Here is a 19,402-nt window from a genome sequence, read left to right as displayed (position 1 = left end):
GGCAAATTCCGACAGCGGAAGCCCAGCAGGGCTTATAAGGTAAGTATAACTAAACCTATTTTCCCACCTAACCCTAACCCTCTCTTAGGGGTGCCTAACCGTAACCTCCCCCCAAGTGCCTAACCCTAACCAGCCAAAACCTAAGTCTCCCGGGAGGGGGGGGTGCCTTACCCTAAACCCCCCCGCCCAGGGTGCCTAACTGTAACCCCTTCCCCTAGCCTAACCTTAACCATCCTGGGGGGGTGTCTAACCATAAGTCCCCCCGGGAGCCCTAATACCTAACCCTCCCCCCCACGCGGCTGTCCGCACCAGGCGCCCGGTTTACCTTCATTCGGTATGCCAAGCGTTGGGCTCCTGGCGTATGTCTAATGACAGGCGTCGGGATTTCGATGCCTGTCATTAGTACCTTGCCGGGATTTGGCAGTCTGGAAGCCGGCAGTCGGCATTTAGACCGTCGGCTTCCTGACTGCATCCCGTCTGAACACCCACCAAGTGGTATTTCAGTGTCTGAGGACGCTCAAAGTGGGCGCCTCAGTCCTTACACATTTGGAAGCATTGCTATATACCAGGGAATTTGCATATAGCCGCAGAAGCAATAACGGCAAAAGACGCAGACGTGGGCGCAGCTGTATCAGACTCTGAATCAGCCACTGAGTAGATCTGCAAAGTATTCCGGTGCAGATTATAAACTAGTGCGTTGAGGATTTGTGTCACATTATCTGGACCCCTCCAGCGGAAATTCTCAACCTCAGCTTCAATGACTACTATGCATTTGGTCATCCCAGAGACCCCCAGAACTCTCTGTCTTTTGCTCATACCGCCCACATGACTTTGTCTCAATTGGGAATAGTTTGGATGGATATGGGAATTCATAGAACAGGGTCAGGATCAGATCAGGGCATGGCCGCAAATTGTTTGCAGCTTTGGGTTCCTAGTGAATGAATAATCACTGTATTTTTGCACAGTGCATAAAATGCCTATTCCCGCTGTGTGTACTTCATGCCTGCACTGTAATGACACAACAAGAGCTGTGTGACACCTGAAACGCTGCTGTGAGTTTGTTAAGCAGGACTGAGACTAAGTTTTCACTATCACATCTTCCGCCAGGGAAAGCTGACTCTTCAGTTTTGGGTTTCACTACATATTTTAGTGCATGTTTGTCACCCCAGATAGATACTGGTGTGGAAAGAGCATGGAAATGTGGTATCGGCTGCACCTCCTTATTATAACCCATGATGCAGCAGCAGCGCACATTCTGTGCGTGTCACTTTTCTGTCCCAGTGGTTGCTGTTTAGTCGTCCTGAGAGAAGCTGAGCAAACAGAAATGAGATGAAGATTTTAGCTTTACTTTAGTATAAAAACATTTAATTCTAATCAGGGAACCTTAAACTATGTACAAAGGGGCATATCTATAATGGGTGCTGGGTGTGTGGTGCACACGGGCCCCCAGGTCCCGGGGGGGCCGGGACCACATTTCCTGCACCCATATTAAGTAAACTTACCTCTCCGAGGTCCCGCATCGGGTCTCCCAGCGCTGCTCAAACGCCAAAAAATGGCCGCCGCGGCCATTTTTCCGTCATTTTGCGCATGCGCAATAGACTCCGGGCACACTCTAGCGCCCAGAGTCCATTGATTCTGCGGTGGCCGGCCAGCCGCGTCAGTCGGCTGCGGGCCGCCGGAGTGAGAGGAGGGTGCACGTGATAGTATCGCTGCTATGTACCTAGATCAGAGGTTCTCAAACTCGGTCCTCAGGACCCCACACTTGTCACGTTTTGCAGGTCACCCAGCAGGTGCACAGGTATATCCATTACTCACTGACACATTTTAAAAGTTCCACAGGTGGAGCTAATTATTTCACTTGTGTTTCTGTGAGAAGACCTAGAAAACATGCACTGTTTGGGGTCCTGAGGACTGAGTTTTGAGAAAATCGCAAAGGACAGCTCTCATTTTTGAACTTAGTACATCACGCCCCATGAGGCGGATCAGAATGATATATCATACACATCGTACAGTGGGCCTGATTCAGAGCCGCTCGTAAGCGGCCGCTCGTTCGCTCCGAGTGATGTTCGCACATCTGCACATGCGTATGGGTCGTAATGCGCATGTGCCAACCAGTCAGTGCGGTCGGAAATCGTGTGCTCGCAAAATAGCGAATGCCTGCTAATTTGAGTGACAGGATGAGGCGTTTGTGGGTGGTAACAGGGGAAGGTGCTTGAAAACGGGGAGTGGAGATCAGAACGCAGGCGTGCCAAACGGTCAAAACGGGCGTTTTAACGGTGTGCATAATTAACAAAGCAGCATCATCGACCACGTCACTTGGTTGTCTCTTAGCCTGAACTGCTCGCATGATTGCGGTAGGAAAATGCTACCACAAGAATAGCGAGCAGTTCATACGCATTTCGATGTACTCGATTAATCTAATAAATAGCGGAGATGACGTATGATGCGAGCGGCCAAGGGGCGTCTTTACAAAATAGCGAGCGCATGTTTCGGACGCTCGCTCAGACATAGAGGCGTCAACAGACCGCAAAGAGCGAGCGCTCAATTTAAATATCAGGCCCCTTTTTCAGAACGACCGTCCGCAAATAGCGTCCGGCTCTGAATGAGGTCCTGTGTGTACTCCCCGATCCATCGTTTATGATGATCTTTCATTTGTATCGCCCCATCTGTTGTTCTGTGCAGCAAATGAATGACATAGTGCAGTTACATGCAGCATGTAACGATACATCACGTCACAGTACAGCGGATTGCGCAGTGTGTACAGCACTCGCATTATATAGTAGTTGCATCACATTTTTGCGTTGCTGGGTCGCACCATCCTACGGTGTGTATCCAGCTTAAGTCACTGAATATCCGCATCAATTAGCATAAGTAATAGCTGTAATTTTCTTTCACTGCGCAATTTGTAGAATCCAAACACTTGTTCGAATTTGCAAATATTATTAGTATTACTATTATTAGCCTTTAGTTTACTCCAAAGTGCCTTACCATTGTAATTAAACACAATAATAAAACAAAACTGGGTGCTATTAAACCATACTTACCGACTTTGTATAAATCCTTTCCGGAAGAGCTGCTGCTGCAGGTCAACTTGGGGGGCCGGACTGTTGATATAATTATTCCCTGCCCCTTTCCCAGAAAAGTCAGCGTTTTGCTGGTCTGCGAGGAGGGGGCGGGGCTAAATGACATCATTTGGCCCCGTTCTTCCTTGCGGACCCACAAATTCCCCATTAAATCTAGGAAGTGGGCACAATGCGTGAGATCTGCCTACACTTCTGGGGGTGCAGGGGGTTACCCCAAAAATCCCGCAACTTCCAGGAGTGTAGGCAGGTATGTATTAAACAGACCTAGAGCTTCAAGGACTGCTGTCAAGCTTACCATATAGCGTATTGTAAAATACAGTACACTGTAGAGGTTTAATGCTGTACATGAGGTTAAGTGCCACAAATTGCATATTGATCCAGCTAGATTGCTGTGGTGGGGTCATCTGTTCCAGTCGCACAGCGATGTTGGTTTGGGGGTCAGATGGTTGCTTGAATATAGAAAGAGAAGAACTGTTAGCAGAGAGCAGGACTTGCGGAGAGCTACCTCAGTTATCAGTGTGGCCCCTTCTGGGTGTGCACCCCTAGGCTGGCAAAGTCTAGCAGGGTGTGAAAGAGTGGATCACCTAGGCTACGCACTTGGCTTTGGAAAAATCCATTGTTGAGCTTGTAGCCTCTTAGTGAAGATACTTTTATGTGGCTTGGATTGGGCTGTAGAAGGAAGCATTATAACAACTTAGGAAGGTGATTCGGGACTTTTATAAACTAACCCAAAGAGGTGAAATGTGAAATCTGCTACTCATGGAAACAATGCATGATTTCTATATCATCTAGCTGGAGCGCAGGTGTAATCATCATTAGTGGATAACAGCTTTTAAATGACCCTCTGGTGGAACTGATCAGAAATAGGTGGCTTTTGCACAGACTTCAACAATGTGGATTTAAGCACATACTTGATTACTTTGATTTATTGCCTCCTGCAGCTTTTTTTTCTATATTTCATTCTGTAATTTTCATCCATGTCTCTGTCATCATCAGACAAAAGGTATTCTTCATATGACGTAAAGCTGCCCTGGATACAGGTGTACCCAATGCAGAGCTGTGTTATCCCCCATGGTATAGCAAAGAAACACCTCTGCCTCTAAGATTAAAGGTGTTTTCAGTTTAACAATGACAGTAATAGTACAGTATTTTGGGAAGGGTCCGTTCATTGAGGCCACCGCCAGTCGCTGTATTTACCAAGGAAATATAGCCAGGCCTCTGTTAACCACCTTTTTGTGCTTCTATTAGCAGAGGACAAATGATGCAGCAGCTGTAAATACAGGGGGTATTGTGGGTCTCAGAGGAGGGTCCCATCTACCCTCCAACAAAATAATATGAGGAAGGTGGGCAATTGGAACTGTAAATATAAATTTAGTGCACTTTATAGTGTGAAATGGGTCAGAGGCGTTACACAGTCTCCAGTGTTGAGGTCCTACTTGTGTGACATTTATTAAACTCTGAATTATCCTACATATGTGCAGATTTCATTCAGTAAATTAGAAGACTTTAGAGATAGCAGTTTATCATTATAAATTGTATCATTCATATGGGGAGATGTACATAGCCTTGGAGAGAGATAATGTGTGTAGAGAAAAACTACCAACCGATCAGCTCCTAACTGTGATGACAGCTAGGAGCTGATTGGTTGGTACTTTTTCTCTCTCCAAAGCTTGGTATATAGACCCCATAGAGAGAAAGCCTCCAGCGAAGCATGGTTGTGTTCTAATGTATATTACCTAGCATAACATTAACTTTATGTTCTCCCTTTTCTCAGTATGTAATACCTCTGGGATTAATTTATTATCCCATCTATCACCCCATCATAATTACTGTAATATGTGCTCTCTTTCTCCGTTAGGATCCTCAGATCTACAGCAGATTGTACCAATGGAGAACACCCCTGGCCTGATTAACTCTCTGACGTCTCAAGCCCTGCTGGTTATGGCGACATCCTCGGAAGGTCCACTTGGCGTAGTTCAGCAACCCCCCCTTTATACTGTCCCGATGACCATGGACAAGCCCCCACAGATGACCTACCTGAGCCCAGCATACCCTCTACTATACCCACCGCAGGAGCATTTAAATTCACCATGCCCTCCCCAGCTGCTTTCCCTGTCCCATCAATATGGGCACCCCCGTCTAGACCGTGGAGGGGTAGGGGTTTTGGGGTATGGTGCGCTGCACCCTTTCGCTGCCTTTCGCCTTCCAGAAAGCGTGGAAAGACTCCAGGCTGGATTCATGAACCCCAAAAGGCTAAAAGGAGAACCAGAGCCTCCTCAGATACACTACTTGTCCATGGAGTCGGGCTTGGATGGATCCCATGTCATCCCCCCAACATCTCACAGGAGTTCCCCAAAACCCAGAGCAAGCTCCAACAAAAAAGGTAATGGATGGATGTCTGATGAATGAACAGATCAGGACGCTGTGTTTGTTTGTGTTGTTCAGATGAGCCGTATAAAACAAGAAAAATGCTTAAAGGTAATCAGTAAAACATTGGAGTCTTGAAAGAAAAATATAAAAAAAAAAAATAATTAAAAAACAAAATAAATCACATTTAATAAAAAAGATGAACAATGACTGGACATTACAAATGATAAATGTGCCAAAAACTAGACTTAAATGGAGCCTTGGGTGTACATTTACTAAAGCTTCTAAGGCGCCAGGTATCATGTATTGCATATACTATGCTATACATCCCTCCCCTTATCACATTTATTAATGCTGTATACATAACTATTTACCTGCCAGGACAGCTCTTCTGATAAGGACTGTCCCTTAGGATGATAGATCTTCTGGGTTCATGTGCAAGTCGCTGAGGTAAAGGAGAAGGACCCGAGGATTTCTGCGGAAAGAAGCCTATAGGCTTCCATAGGCAACGCCATCAGGCACAAGCTCTGGAAAGTTACGCTTTGTGGATCCTCCCGCATATGGGCACATCGCAGCCTCATAGAATTCAATGGGGCTTGCAGTGCCGGCGATATCCGCTACCGACCACTTTAATACCACTTTAATACATATGGGGAACTAAAATTAACAAATGTATTGCTGACTTGAACGCCAGTTTAGAAATATACTTGTTAAATGTGGGCATGGTCAAAATAACGACGCGTTTATCAATTATTGCATGTGAATGGTTCATTCAAATATTATTATGTTACAACCACAATTCACTAATGCTATTTCCTTAACAAAAAAGTGCTTCTGTGACTGTGAACATTACTGGGAGGATGTGCCATGTACTATCCTTTATAAAGTCAACAAGCCTTTCACACAATTTTATTTTCAGCTACCGATGACTGTAATTCTATGAAATGAAATGACTGTGTTGTAAACATTCTAGCATTAATCATTTTCAAAATCATGTTTAGAGAACCCCAAGGATATTGTGTCAATAAGAAGGTTTAAGCGTATACTTTAGAAATCTTTAGGAAGAGACGTCTGTGAGTGACATTTGGCTTGTTTTTTTGCTTAGTTGCTGTATAGCAAAAATATATGCAGGGATGAGTAATAGCTTCAGGGGTCAAAATTATAGTCCTCTACAGCAGGCCAAAGATCAATCCCTATCTCTGTGCTTTCTTCACACGTGTCACTGCATCAATTACAGGAGACCCATCAATATATCATTGTTTATGTTGTATATCATTATGTACAATTGAAATGTAAATGTGCCTATATAGGGCTTCATTCAGAGCCGCTCGTAAGTGGCCGTTCGCTCGTTCCGAGCGATGTTCGCACATCTGCGCATGCGTACGGTTTGTAATACGCATGCGCGAACCAGTCAGTGCGGCCGAAAATCGTTTGTTCGCTAAATAGCGAGTGCCTGCTAATTTGAGTGACAGGAGGAGGCGTATGTGGGTGGTAACAGGGGAAGGTGCTTGAAAACGAGGAGTGGAGATCAGATCGCAGGCGTGCTTAAAGGTCAAAACGGGCGTTTTAAGGGAGTGCATAATTAATACAGCAGCGTCATTGACCACGTCACTTGGTTCTTTTTTACTCAGAACTGCTCGCAAAATAGCGGTTGAAAAAACCAACCACAAGAATAGCGAGCAGTTCATACGCTGTACGATGTACTCGATTAATCAAATAAATAGCGGACATGACGTATGGTGCGAGCGGCAAGGGGGCGTTTTTGTCAAAATTACAACCGCAAGTTTTGCACGCTCGTTCAGACTTAGAGGCGTGAACAGACCGCAATGAGCGAACGGATCATTTGAATAGCCACCCCTTGTTTTTGAACGAACGACCGCAAATAGCGAGCGGCTCTGAATGAGGGCCATACTGTATATATACAGTACACTTTCTATCGTGTATATTTGAAAATACTGTAGCTGGTTCTAAATCGGACTCATCTCTTTGCGCAGACACAAATAGCGAGCTTGAACATATAGCACAGTTTACGCGTACATCTGTCCTATTCTGAGTAGAGACGTTCTCCTGAAAAAGGAACACGCCCGAAATTAGGGGTTCCGAGTCCTGGCTCGGGTCTGCTGGAATGCCGGAACTCGGATTTGAAAAACGAATCTCGGTTTTATATTGCTTGTAAAACAGGGCCAAATGACATGGTTTTAGCTGTTTTTATCATTTTTAAAGCAATCCAAACACAAAAATGAATACCACCCAGAACACGTGAGAGCGGTTGTACCAAAACACAGGTGCCGCGCACATCTCTAATTCTGTCGCATCTTTTCTGGATCTCACAGCGTAACATAGAATCTGCAGATATTTATATAATATCATATATTCATTTTATTATATACAGATGGCCGGGGGCAAATTGTTACTTTGCCCAGTGAAAACTGCATTGCTGATGCCAGAACTCGGCTTCTAAACATGTTATCCTCTATAGCCTACCCTCCAACATGACCCGTTCCATTAGGTACAAAACACTCTGCTCCTGGACTTACCACCTAATGTATGATTGCAGTCACCTGTGTTGAACTAGGTAATTGATGATACAGGTGTTTCAGCACAGGTGTATGCAATCATAAATTAAGAGGGAAGTACAGGAGCAGAACATTTTGTACCTAATGGAACGGGTCGTGTTGGAGGGTCTGCTATAGTATATCTGCCTGGGTGCCTCCCCCAGTGTAACAAACCAGTTGCTGCAGAGACGTACAGTATATCCTTTTGTAGAGGCGGCACTCACAGGACTTGATTTAATCAAAATAAATAAGGAGACAAGGGGCCAGATGTATTATCTGTGAAGTAGTAAAGTGGAGAGTGATAAACGACCAGCCACTCAGCTCCTAACTGTCATGTTACAGGCTGTGTTTGAAAAATGACAGTTAGGAGCTGATTGGTTGGTAGTTTATCACTTTTTCACTTCCCAGAGCTTAATACATCTGCCCCAAGACTTCTTATGGCTGATTAACGTTTCAGTTGTATTAACAACTTTTGTCAGAATCAAATAATCATTAAAATAGTGATTACCTTTATGGCAGCATCTAGATGCCCTTCACAGAGAGGACCCTGACATCATCAGTTACTGTCCAACGTCATTCCCTACTACTCACGTTCACATAGAGGGGGAATATAAGTTTGTGGCTTTTATGGGCATGGAACCGCACTTCCACCCTCACTCCACGTCACTTCCAGGTCCTTACCACGAAGGGGAAATCTAACCTACCTTACTTTTATACCTTCGCCATGCTGTGCTGTCTGCGTCCTCCCGGGTCAGGTCCACCCTCGATGACATCACCATCGGGCGACGTGCGCCCCCTGGTTGCTTCCTGTCTCCCAAGAGGTTACCTGGCAACAAGTAAACAATCAAAACAATCACCTCTTGTGCATATTTACAGTGCAAAATAGAACAAATCAGCGGTTTTGTTGGACAGAGTGTACTATATCAAAGGAGGATAGTTCCCACAGTGCAAAAAAACTATATGCATATAATACTAACCCATAGATATCACAAAGACAAATAAGCACAAAAAAAATCAAGTGTCCCATAATTATATGAAACAATGAAGGCAAAAATTTTCATTCAGTCCTTTTGGTGATATTGTATTAAGGCGACGTATCCACCATCCCTAATAAAGCCTTACCTCTATCACCCCCACTTAGTGGTTTTGGTGCCTGATCAAAAATTTTAATGAATCTCAAAGATGACAGGTTACGTTTAAATTCTTTAAAATTCTGTGCTGCAGGTTGTCTACAAAAGGATATATATAGAATGTAAGCTCCTATGAACAGGGCCCTCTACCCTCTTGTGCTTCTCCTTACTCTATGTTCATCTACTTCTTACTCACTACCAGGGCACCTAACACTTGGTTGCTTTGCATTGTTGCTTATCTGGGTGTTATGGTTGCGAATGTAGCAATGTATATTATCCATGTCCTGTAATGTATTGTACTGTACTGTACTGTAAGTCACTGTAAATCAATCTATTTATGTACTTTGTAAGGCGCTGTGGAACACTTGTGGCGCCATATAAATAAACGATAATAATATATATATATATATATACATACATATATATTTATACACAAACATACATACGTTTGAGTGATAGAAAAAGGTGCAGTCTGTGGGGGCTTAAACACTGAGCGGTCCCTAATGAATGTATTGTTGACGTGTTGAATGTGTTCTGTGTCACTGGAGAGAGTGCGGAAAGCATAGGGGTCTCTATCAATATATTGGGAGGGGAGAGGGATAAGAAGTCACCAGTTGGCCAGATGCTACACAAAGGCTCCCAGGAGAGAGGGGACAAAGGACAGAGAGCGAGATTAGGGGACCCATGAATAGGGAAGGAAAAGGACAGGGCTCTCTGGAGAAAGTGAGAAGGGGGGATTGCTGGGGGGGATAAGAAAGGAAAACAAATAGAGGAGGGGGAGGTGCACACCAGTCTGTCATCCCCTTTACTAGACCCAAACCTCCCCCTTTCCAGCCGGTCACTGGACACCCCTCCCTTTCTCATGGAGATTTAGTGACCGCCTGCAGGAAGCCCATAACTGTGATAATTACACACACCTGCAGCCTGGGGAGGATGGAGATGGACAGACAGATACTGTAGGACTGAGCCTACTATTCTCCTAAACTAAAGTATATCAGACAAATTACTGTACTTCCCAGGCACCATTGGAGAGACGTTAGTAGAGCTCTCCTGCTTGTCAGAGTTATTTTCCTAGTTTCAGCACCCTGATACTAATTCCATCATTTATATATAGGGCAGGGTTTCCCAAAACTCAGCCATTACAGTCAAGGTATTAAGGATATCCATGATTGAGCACAGGTGACTTAATTCGTACTTTAGTCAATTTGCTTTAGCCATCTGGATTTAAGGGTTAGGGTTTAATACAGTCACCTAATTGTGTCAGTATTCTGACTGTCGGGGTGACGCTGTCGGTATTTTGACCACCGGTATCCCAACCGATGGGATACGTACCCAACCCATTGGGGATTATTGTGAATATTTTAAATAGCTCAATACATTTTATTGCTTTGGTTTTGGAGTACATGGAAATGCAATTTATCATTAAACAATGCCATAGAAAGAAAGAAAGACTGACAGACAGACGGCTGGATAGATAGATAGATAGATAGATAGAAAGAAAGAAAGAAAGAAAGAAAGAAAGAAAGAAAGAAAGAAAGAAAGAAAGAAAGAAAGAAAGAAAGAAGAATAGTGAGATCTATAGATATGAGATAGATAAATAGATAGATAGATAGATAGATAGATAGACAAATAGGTATTAGACAGACAGATAGATATTTGATAGATAGATAGGTAGATAGATAGATAGATAGATATGAGATATATAGTTAGATAGCGAGATAGATAGATATGAGATAGATAGAAAGATAGATAGATAGATAGATAGATATGAGATAGATAGATAGATATATAGATATGAGATAGATAGATAGATAGATATGAGATAGATAGATAGATAGATATGAGATAGATAGATAGATATGAGATAGATAGATAGATAGATAGATAGATAGATAGATAGATAGATAGATAGATAGATAGATATGAGATAGATAGATAGATAGATAGATAGATATGAGATAGATAGATTGATAGATAGATAGATATGAGATAGATAGATTGATAGATAGATAGATAGATATGAGATAGATAGATAGATAGATAGATAGATAGATAGATAGATAGAATGTACAATGGCAGTGGGGCATACTCAGGGCTGGGGACCTGTGTCAGGGAAGGTCATACCCCCCATGCAGTGCTAATTGCTTCTGACACTAATAGCATAAAGGAGGGGGCTGGGGGGATATAAACAGGGTGTTAGGTGATCCAATGAATGCCGCCTCCAGCTAGGCAGAAAATTTGCAATTCACGCTGAATGAGTGTGTGTGGTGGAGACATCATTACTCAGCCTGTCCTTCATAACAATACCCGGCACCTCACACAGAGAGCCATTCTCCATTGTACCGAGTCTCTCAGGCCCTGCATTGTACTTTCTGTACTCTAAGGAGCTAGAGACACTTTTCTCATGCAGTGTAACAGAGCAGCCTCTCTCCTGTTCTTATGTGCCTGTAGTGCCGGCCTGCCCCGTAGACAACAGCAACACGTAACCTTATCCAACTTGTCTGTGCTACTCTCACCAAGTGTCAGGCCTCTGCAGCAAACATTGCCCACAGGGACAGAACAGTACGGGGTGCATGGGGTGCAGGTCATGCCAGGTTGTGCTTCCCAACTTGGAGCCCTCTGCCCTTCCCAAGGCATCTGCCCTGAAAGACCACGCATGCTTTGGAGACCATCACATAACCTTGTCTCACACGTCTCAAGCTGTTACTAACCTGGGAGGCCAGTTCAGCTTCACTTGGACTCTACCAAAATTTGACTTAACCAGGAGCTGGCAGCAAGGCGGGGCTGGTCATCTGGTAATTTTGGCAAATGCCTAAAGGGCCGATGGCCTGATGGGCCAGCCGTGGAGTTTGAAGGCTTGGCCGAGCAGCTCCACCACCCGGTGCCCTGCTTGACTGGCATATTTAGATGGGGGTGACACAAGGTCACAGACCTGTGATTGACAGCATGCCCCCATGACTCTATACCACGCTCTCCCCCACCCCCCTATTACCGGGCTTGGGAGCAAGTAATGCGTGTGGATGTGAGACACATATCTTGCGCTGATCTTACTATATCTAAATTATATAGGGCTTGATTCAGAGTTTATACGCAAATGTCGCCGCTGCTGCGTCGGTGTATGCATCTACTATGCAAAATTAGGCAAATGGTGCAGACGCTGAGGAAAGTTTTGAGACGCCCACCTGCATCTTTGCAAGTCCAAGCATTTGTGTACAAAGTCACAGCATAGATCCTTGGATTATCGGTCCTCAGAGTAACCCTATGCAGAACGGTCGTGGGAACTGAGACACCGGAGTAATTTTTCTTGCGTACGGTGATCGCAGACGCAGGATGTGACACGCCTCCAAAATGTTTGTGACACGTCTGCTTTCTTTGCCGCCGTTCCCCGTTACCTGTCCCAAAATGCTGTCTCACTGTCAATCACACTGCAAGTAAATAGCCACTGTGGGCGACTACAGTAATGTGCCTTGAAGTTGAAACATGCGCCGTGTGACACATGCACAGATTACTGAAAATCGTTCAATATGCGCCATTGTGTATAACACTGATCAGGACCATAGTAAGAAAATCTTTGCACAAAATGTAAAAAGCTGATCTTCTAAACATGTTTTTTCTTTGTTAGTAAGGGGAGAAAAAATGTCAGGAAATTAGTTATGTGACAGCCGCCTATGTGTACCAATAGCTGCTACTTGTGCAACACAAAAGGAAATACATTTGCCCATTAATAAGTTTAGTCGTCCACCCACTTGTCTTACAGGAACTACTGTAGCTTTTATCATGTACATTCTATAATGTATAATATATGGGATGCAGTCAATATCCTGACCGCCGGAATCCCGAAGGTAAGTAGCTGGGTTAAGGGAAGTGTTTGCATCAGGGGTTTGGGTTAGGCACTAGGGGGAGAGTTATGGTTAGGCATTAAGGGGGGAGGTCTAGGTTTAGGGTGCAGAGAAGGGGAGGTTAGGTTTAGGCACTAGGGGGAGGTTAGGTTCAGGCACCGGGAAGTGAGGGTTCTGGTAGGGAAAAGAGGAGGATTAGGATACCGACCAACAGCTGTCGGTATCCTAACCCTGTGAGGATGCCGGAGTCGGGATTCTGACCGCCGCGATCCTGTGCCGGCATCCTGTACCCCTGTAAACTATGATAGACAGAAGCAGTTTGCTATGGGCACTAGTCCACTTCTCCATTTTTTAGAAGGCTTGATACAGCCCTCCTAAATTTTTGCAATTGATGGACCTCAATATTTAGGAACTCTCCCATAACCGAGACAGGGGCCGACTCTGAGGCAGTTGCAATGACAATGCTCACTTATGGGGGCGACTTTATGCAGCTGTGCTTGCGTCTAGATCTCTAATAAGTCGCACAGCGCAGGTGCCCCACTGTGTATGTGCACATAGCCGCAGGACTCTAGAAAGTACTCCGGTGGTTGCGACTGAAGACGCTGAAAATGGGCGACCCAGCCCTTCGGCATTCAGACACGCGGCTGTGCACCAGGGAAAGCGCTGATATTCACATGAGCATGACGTTGCAGGCGCAAATACGGCAAAGGGTGCTAAAACGGCCACAGCAGCGTGCAACTCGGGATCAACACCACAGCGCCACAAGGTATTTTGGAAAGTAGATGCGGTAACAAGATGCGGTAACAAGAGGAAGCTGTAGAGCTGTGAGCCTGACTGCTGTGGGGCATGGTAAAGAATCCTTAGAGAGGCCGTTATAGAAATATATGGTAGAAAATGATTTGCTGACACGCTGGGCCTGAGGCAGGGCCTGAGGTAAGGTGGCACGCAAAGCGCATAGGTGCAGACTTCCGCCTGTATTCATATTCGGCCACATCTATGTGACCGCACTGACCCTACACAGCCAGCTTCAGAGAGCAGCCACTTTTTATCAGCACATACTGTATTTGCACCCAGAGGCAAGCACAGGGGGGGGTTTCCGGTTACCTGGAAACCCACCTCCACCGGGCAACCCCATGATGACCATAATATAAATAGCATGTAATACTAAAGTTGCATGTTTTTAAGATCCCCCCACAAATTAAATAATTAGTACCATCTGTTGATCTTTTAAAATGTGTGAGCCAGTGATGAATGCACTTGTGCACCAACTAGGAGACCTGGAAATCACGAACTGTTAGTGGTACACTAATATAGACCATCTATAGGGTCAATTATTAATACTGTATAATAATATACTATCCAGTGCAAAAGGAGACCAATCTGGACAGATATGTCCAGGGAAGTACAAGGTTCTTGTGCTGCTACCCCAGCTTCCTAAACTTGCTCAAATGATCTAGAATGGAGGGCCTGATTCAGAGCCGCTCGTAAGCGGCCGCTCATTCGCACATCTGCACATGCATATGGGTTGTAATGCGCATGCGCCAACCAGTCAGTGCGGTCGGAAATCGTGTGCTTGCAAAATAGCGAATGCCTGCTAATTTGAGTGACAGGATGAGGCGTTTGTGGGTGGTAACAGGGAAGGTGCTTGAAAACGGGGAGTGGAGATCCGAACGCAGGCGTGCCAAACGGTCAAAACGGGCGTTTTAAGGGTGTGCATAATTAACAAAGCAGCGTCATTGACCACGTCAGTTGGTTGTCTTTTAGCCTGAACTGCTCGCATGATTGCGGTAGGAAAATGCTACCACAAGAATAGCGAGCAGTTCATACGCCTTTCGATGTACTCGATTAATCTAATAAATAGCGGAGATGACGTATGATGCGAGCGGCCAAGGGGCGTCTTTACAAAATAGCGAGCGCATGTTTCGTTCGCTCGCTCAGACATAGAGGCGTCAACAGACCGCAAAGAGCGAGCGCTCAATTTAAATAGCCAGCCGCTTTTTCGGAACGAGCGTCCGCAAATAGCGTCCGGCTCTGAATCAGGCCCGGAGTCCACATCTGAAATAAGAACATTCAGCTCAGGCAGGATGGCCCTACTGCCGCATATAATGGCTTACTGTGATTGCCGGTCCAGTATATGTCCGAATTATTTCATACCTTCGTATGACGTATATAATAGCTGGTTAAGTACTGATTATGCCATCTTCATGGACTGGCCACACTTGCTTTAAAATTTATCATTTAGATACCCCCCTCTAGAAATCCTGTATTTGCACCAGCGCTATCCTGCCTTGTAATAGCTTGCTATTCCATCTACCCTCCCACCACATACCTACAGTATCCTGAGGGCTATATGTATTATTAAATGTGGTAAGCCCACTAATCGGTATAATAATAAAGAAAAGTTGATTCATTTGTAAAAAAAAAGTGAATGGAATCGTATAATATCATTAATACGTAATAATATGTTTAAGTTTATTAGAGACCATTACAAAGGTTTTTATGATGAACTTTGCATACAGTATTAACCCTACAAAGTAAAAGGGGATGAATGTTGCAGAATGCATAAAATATATACCTTTTTTTATTTTTTATTTTATGTTTCTCACAGATAAAAAACATTCTCTCTCCTTGCCTCTGCTGTGTCCCCTGTGTAACAAACATCTCCAGAAAGAAGAGCTGTCCCAGCATCTATTGCGTGAAATGGAGCATCTGGCTCACCTTTCTGACAGGTAATGCACAGACTTTCCCACCTGCCTGACATATAACGAATAGACTGATTCACCTTTTACACTTGGCGATATATCGCCCGTCGCGAGGGCATTGGCCCGGGTATGTACACTCGATATATCATTGAAAGATGTTGTGCACAGACATATCCAGTTAGTCGGATCATTTGGAAGGGTAGTGACATGTACAGTAAATTTGGAGTCCAGCAGGCGAGGTGAGGAAGACCTCTCTCTCTTGTCCCTAACATTATGCAGCCATGGGCAAGATTATCACTACATCTCGCAGTAGGGATTAGCCTACATCTGTGACCGGTAACTACTACCAGTTAATAATGTTTTCATAGCTGTTATATGTGATAATCACCTATTTTCCAGGTAGAGGGAGACTTTTCAACATGGCACTGCCAAATTGTTGGCTCAAGTGATTTTTTTTTTTCATCTGGGTTTCTTCCTTTTACTTCTCAACCACACTAAAGACCAGAATGTACAGACGTTTTCATCATCCCAGCTCTATTTAATGTACAGACGTTTTCATCATCCCAGCTCTATTTAATGTACAGACGTTTTCATCATCCCAGCTCTATTTAATGTACAGACGTTTTCATCATCCCAGCTTTACTTAATGTACAGATGTCTTCATCATCCCAGCTCTATTTAATGTACAGATGTCTTCATCATGCCAGCTCTATTTATAGACTCTACGTTTTGCATAAAGCGGAATGTAAATTGCATTAATACCCTGTGGAATGATATTGCATTGTTGATTCATTTTTAGAAGTGTCATCATTTCCCCATTTGTGGGGAAAACTAATCGAGCATTTCAGTTACACATCTACCAGCAGCACCGAACATAAGTGCTGAGAATGGGCAGTGATTTAAATAATTGACAATACTTTCTTCTGCGGTCCAGATAAATCCTGTCTTATGTAATAATAGATAATAAAAGTTCCACCACATCTAAATGCTATAGTCATATACACAGGATGTTTTTATATACAGAAGATGTTTCGTAAATCTTCGGTAGTCTTTAATAGGTACAGAAATAGGGTCCCCGTCTGTTTTCCAAAAGGATTTCTGCAATGCTCATTGCAAGGCTTCATTTTCATCACTTCCATTTGGAATGGAACCACAAACATTTAAGACATTTGGGAGTTGAAATAATGATCAGTGCGACGGCAATTGCTGGGAGTAAGTGCATACATGTGACCCACTTACAATAGCCCCGCGATCACCGTTTTTTTTTTCATAGAGTCAATTTCTAGTAGGTATAGTATTTATAACCAAAATTTGGTCTGGCCCTCAGAGCTTTTTTCTGCTAGCCTCATCTGACTAGAATGGCACTCGGCAGTCAGAATCTATGCAGCAGTGCCGCCTGTAGCATCCTTAGGACGCTTCAGATGGTTACACTGCTGCCCTTACAGCATTGCTATAATCACCGGCGATTGTGGTATCGTCCCTTGTGACATCACACGGAGGGGGCGTGGCCTGCACCGGGCCCGCAAATAATGTTATATATATATCAAAATGGCCCTCGGCAGAAAAAAGGTTCCCCACCACTGACATAAAACATTGCATAATTTTGTGATAAAAATATATGCCAGTCTACACATTGTCATTTATGTAAAATAGCTCTATGCATGCCCGTAGAAGTGACTAGAGGCATACTGTAGGTGTCCATTACTTTAACATTTCCATCCGCTTGCCTTCAAGCCTGTGGAGGACATATCATTTGTGGTAGGTCAAGGGCAGGTGCACACAGTGTCAGACTGGTGTATGAAGTGCCCACCAGGGAATGCAGTGGTGGGGGTCCTAGGTAAAGGGGTGTGGCTAGGCACCAAAGAGGGTGTGGCCAACCACCACAGAGGGACATGGCTAACCATTAGAAAGGACATGTAAAGATGACATGATTGGCAGGAGAGCTAATCTTGGTGTAGTCTCCATAGAAACAAGCCAAGCATCCAAGTTCATCCATGATCCTGATCCACCAAGTTAATGACCCCTAGAGGAGGGAGTAGGGCCCTCATGCAGTGGGACCCACCGGGGATTTCCCCTGAATCCCTGTGGGTCAATCCTCCAATGCACATACACGTTGATGATACTGTCAGCTATCATCACAAGGAATCCCCTGCTGGTTGGCTGACTGCACATCAGTCTTAGCTGTAACTGTGCTCTTCCCTCCACTTGGTGCGTTTTAACAAATAGAATGGATGACATCACACTAAATCTAATAACAGCTGAGGCGCATCTTGTATGTGTGTGTGGAACAATAAGAAATAAAGGCACGAAGGAAAGTGTTAGAAGTGAAGAGCACTACAGCACAGCCTCCAATATGGCTCCTCTGGGGATGATGCTCCATTCCTTTAACAAGATGGTCACCTGTACTATTATTGAACATCCTCTGTGCCACCTTGCTTACTGTGTATGAGTGACATAGAGGGAGACGGAACGTCTCCCCTTAGCTACAGAGACCTGCGACCTATCACCTGCATTGACCGCTGTTCCAGCACCTGCAGCAGTACCGCCTACCTGAGACAGTCACTGGCTATATGTTGGAACTGTGGTGACATCTCTATGGGTGCCCTTAAAACTAGGAAATCCAACTTAACCTTCCACCATTACTATTCCACCCAGACAGGTAGGTCTGCCACCCACGTGAGGGTGGACCAGACTTCCCAAACCAATCATGTGAAGGTGGAACAGACTTCCCAAACCAATCTAAATGAAGGTTTAAGTTACTCCAGGCTTATGTCAGTCTTCTGTTATTCTGAATTCTCCACATATACAGGTAATGGGGAAAATGACAAATCTAGAAAAAAAATGGGGTTTGCAGCAAGTAGTAGTGAGAGTATAACATGAAAGAAAAAAAATGGAAAAGACAAATAAAGTAATGTTGCAGCCCTGCTTACACAGCTATGCAGCAAATGCATTGACCACATGAGGGCATTGTAGGGACTTATAGGGACCCACAGATGGTCCCCCTTAGTAAAATCCAGGAAAAAGTCTGCTAGCTCATTTTATATGTCACCACTTAGCCAGGTATTGGGTGGGAGGCTCTCTTCTATGTGTCTGCCAGACATTGCCTGGGAGTATCTACAGTGCATCTGGAAAGTATTTTGTTATGTTACAGCCTTATTCCAAAATGGAATAAATTCATTTTTGTACTCAAAATTCTACACACAATACCCCATAATGACAACATGTAAAAAGTTTTGTTGAGATTTTTGCAAATTTAATAAAAAAAAAAAAAAATGAAGAAATCACATGTACATAAGTATTCACAGCCTTTGCCATGAAGCTCAAAACTGAGCTCAGGTGCATCCTGTTTCCGCTGATCATCCTTGAGATGTTCCAACAGCTTAATTGGAGTCCACCTGTGGTAAATTCCGTTGATTGGACATGATTTTGAAAGGCATACACCTGTCTATATAAGGTCCAACACTTAACAGTGCATGTCAGAGCACAAACCAAGCATGAAGTCCAAGGAATTGTCTGTAGACCTCTGAGACAGGATTGTCTAGAGGCACAAATCTGAAGAAGGGTACAGAAAAATATCTGCTGCTTTGAAGGTCCCAGTGAGCACAGTGGCCTCCATCATCCATAAATGGAAGAAGTTCGGTATAACCAGGGCTCTTCCTAGAGTTGGCCGGCCGTCTAAACTGAGCGATCGGGGGAGAAGGGCCCTAGTCATGGAGGTGACCAAGA

The 19,402-nt window shown here is 44.3% G+C and overlaps 1 protein-coding gene across 1 annotated transcript in view; it reads left to right on the top strand.

The window, feature by feature from the left end:
* The first annotated feature begins 4,970 nt into the window (after positions 1–4,970).
* LOC148507501 (E3 ubiquitin-protein ligase Rnf220-like) overlaps positions 4,971–19,402 on the top strand; it is a 30,415-nt gene continuing 15,983 nt past the window's right edge. The window contains exons 1-2 of the mRNA XM_088446069.1: positions 4,971–5,466; positions 15,583–15,703. Coding sequence (XP_088302195.1) covers positions 4,971–5,466; positions 15,583–15,703 — 617 coding nt within the window. The remainder of the gene's footprint in view (positions 5,467–15,582; positions 15,704–19,402) is intronic.

The sequence above is a fragment of the Taudactylus pleione genome, unplaced genomic scaffold (genome assembly GCF_031769625.1).
Source record: "Taudactylus pleione unplaced genomic scaffold, aTauple2 ptg000393l, whole genome shotgun sequence".
Lineage (NCBI taxonomy): Eukaryota > Metazoa > Chordata > Amphibia > Anura > Myobatrachidae > Taudactylus > Taudactylus pleione.
This window is presented reverse-complemented; position numbering and strand designations above follow the sequence as displayed.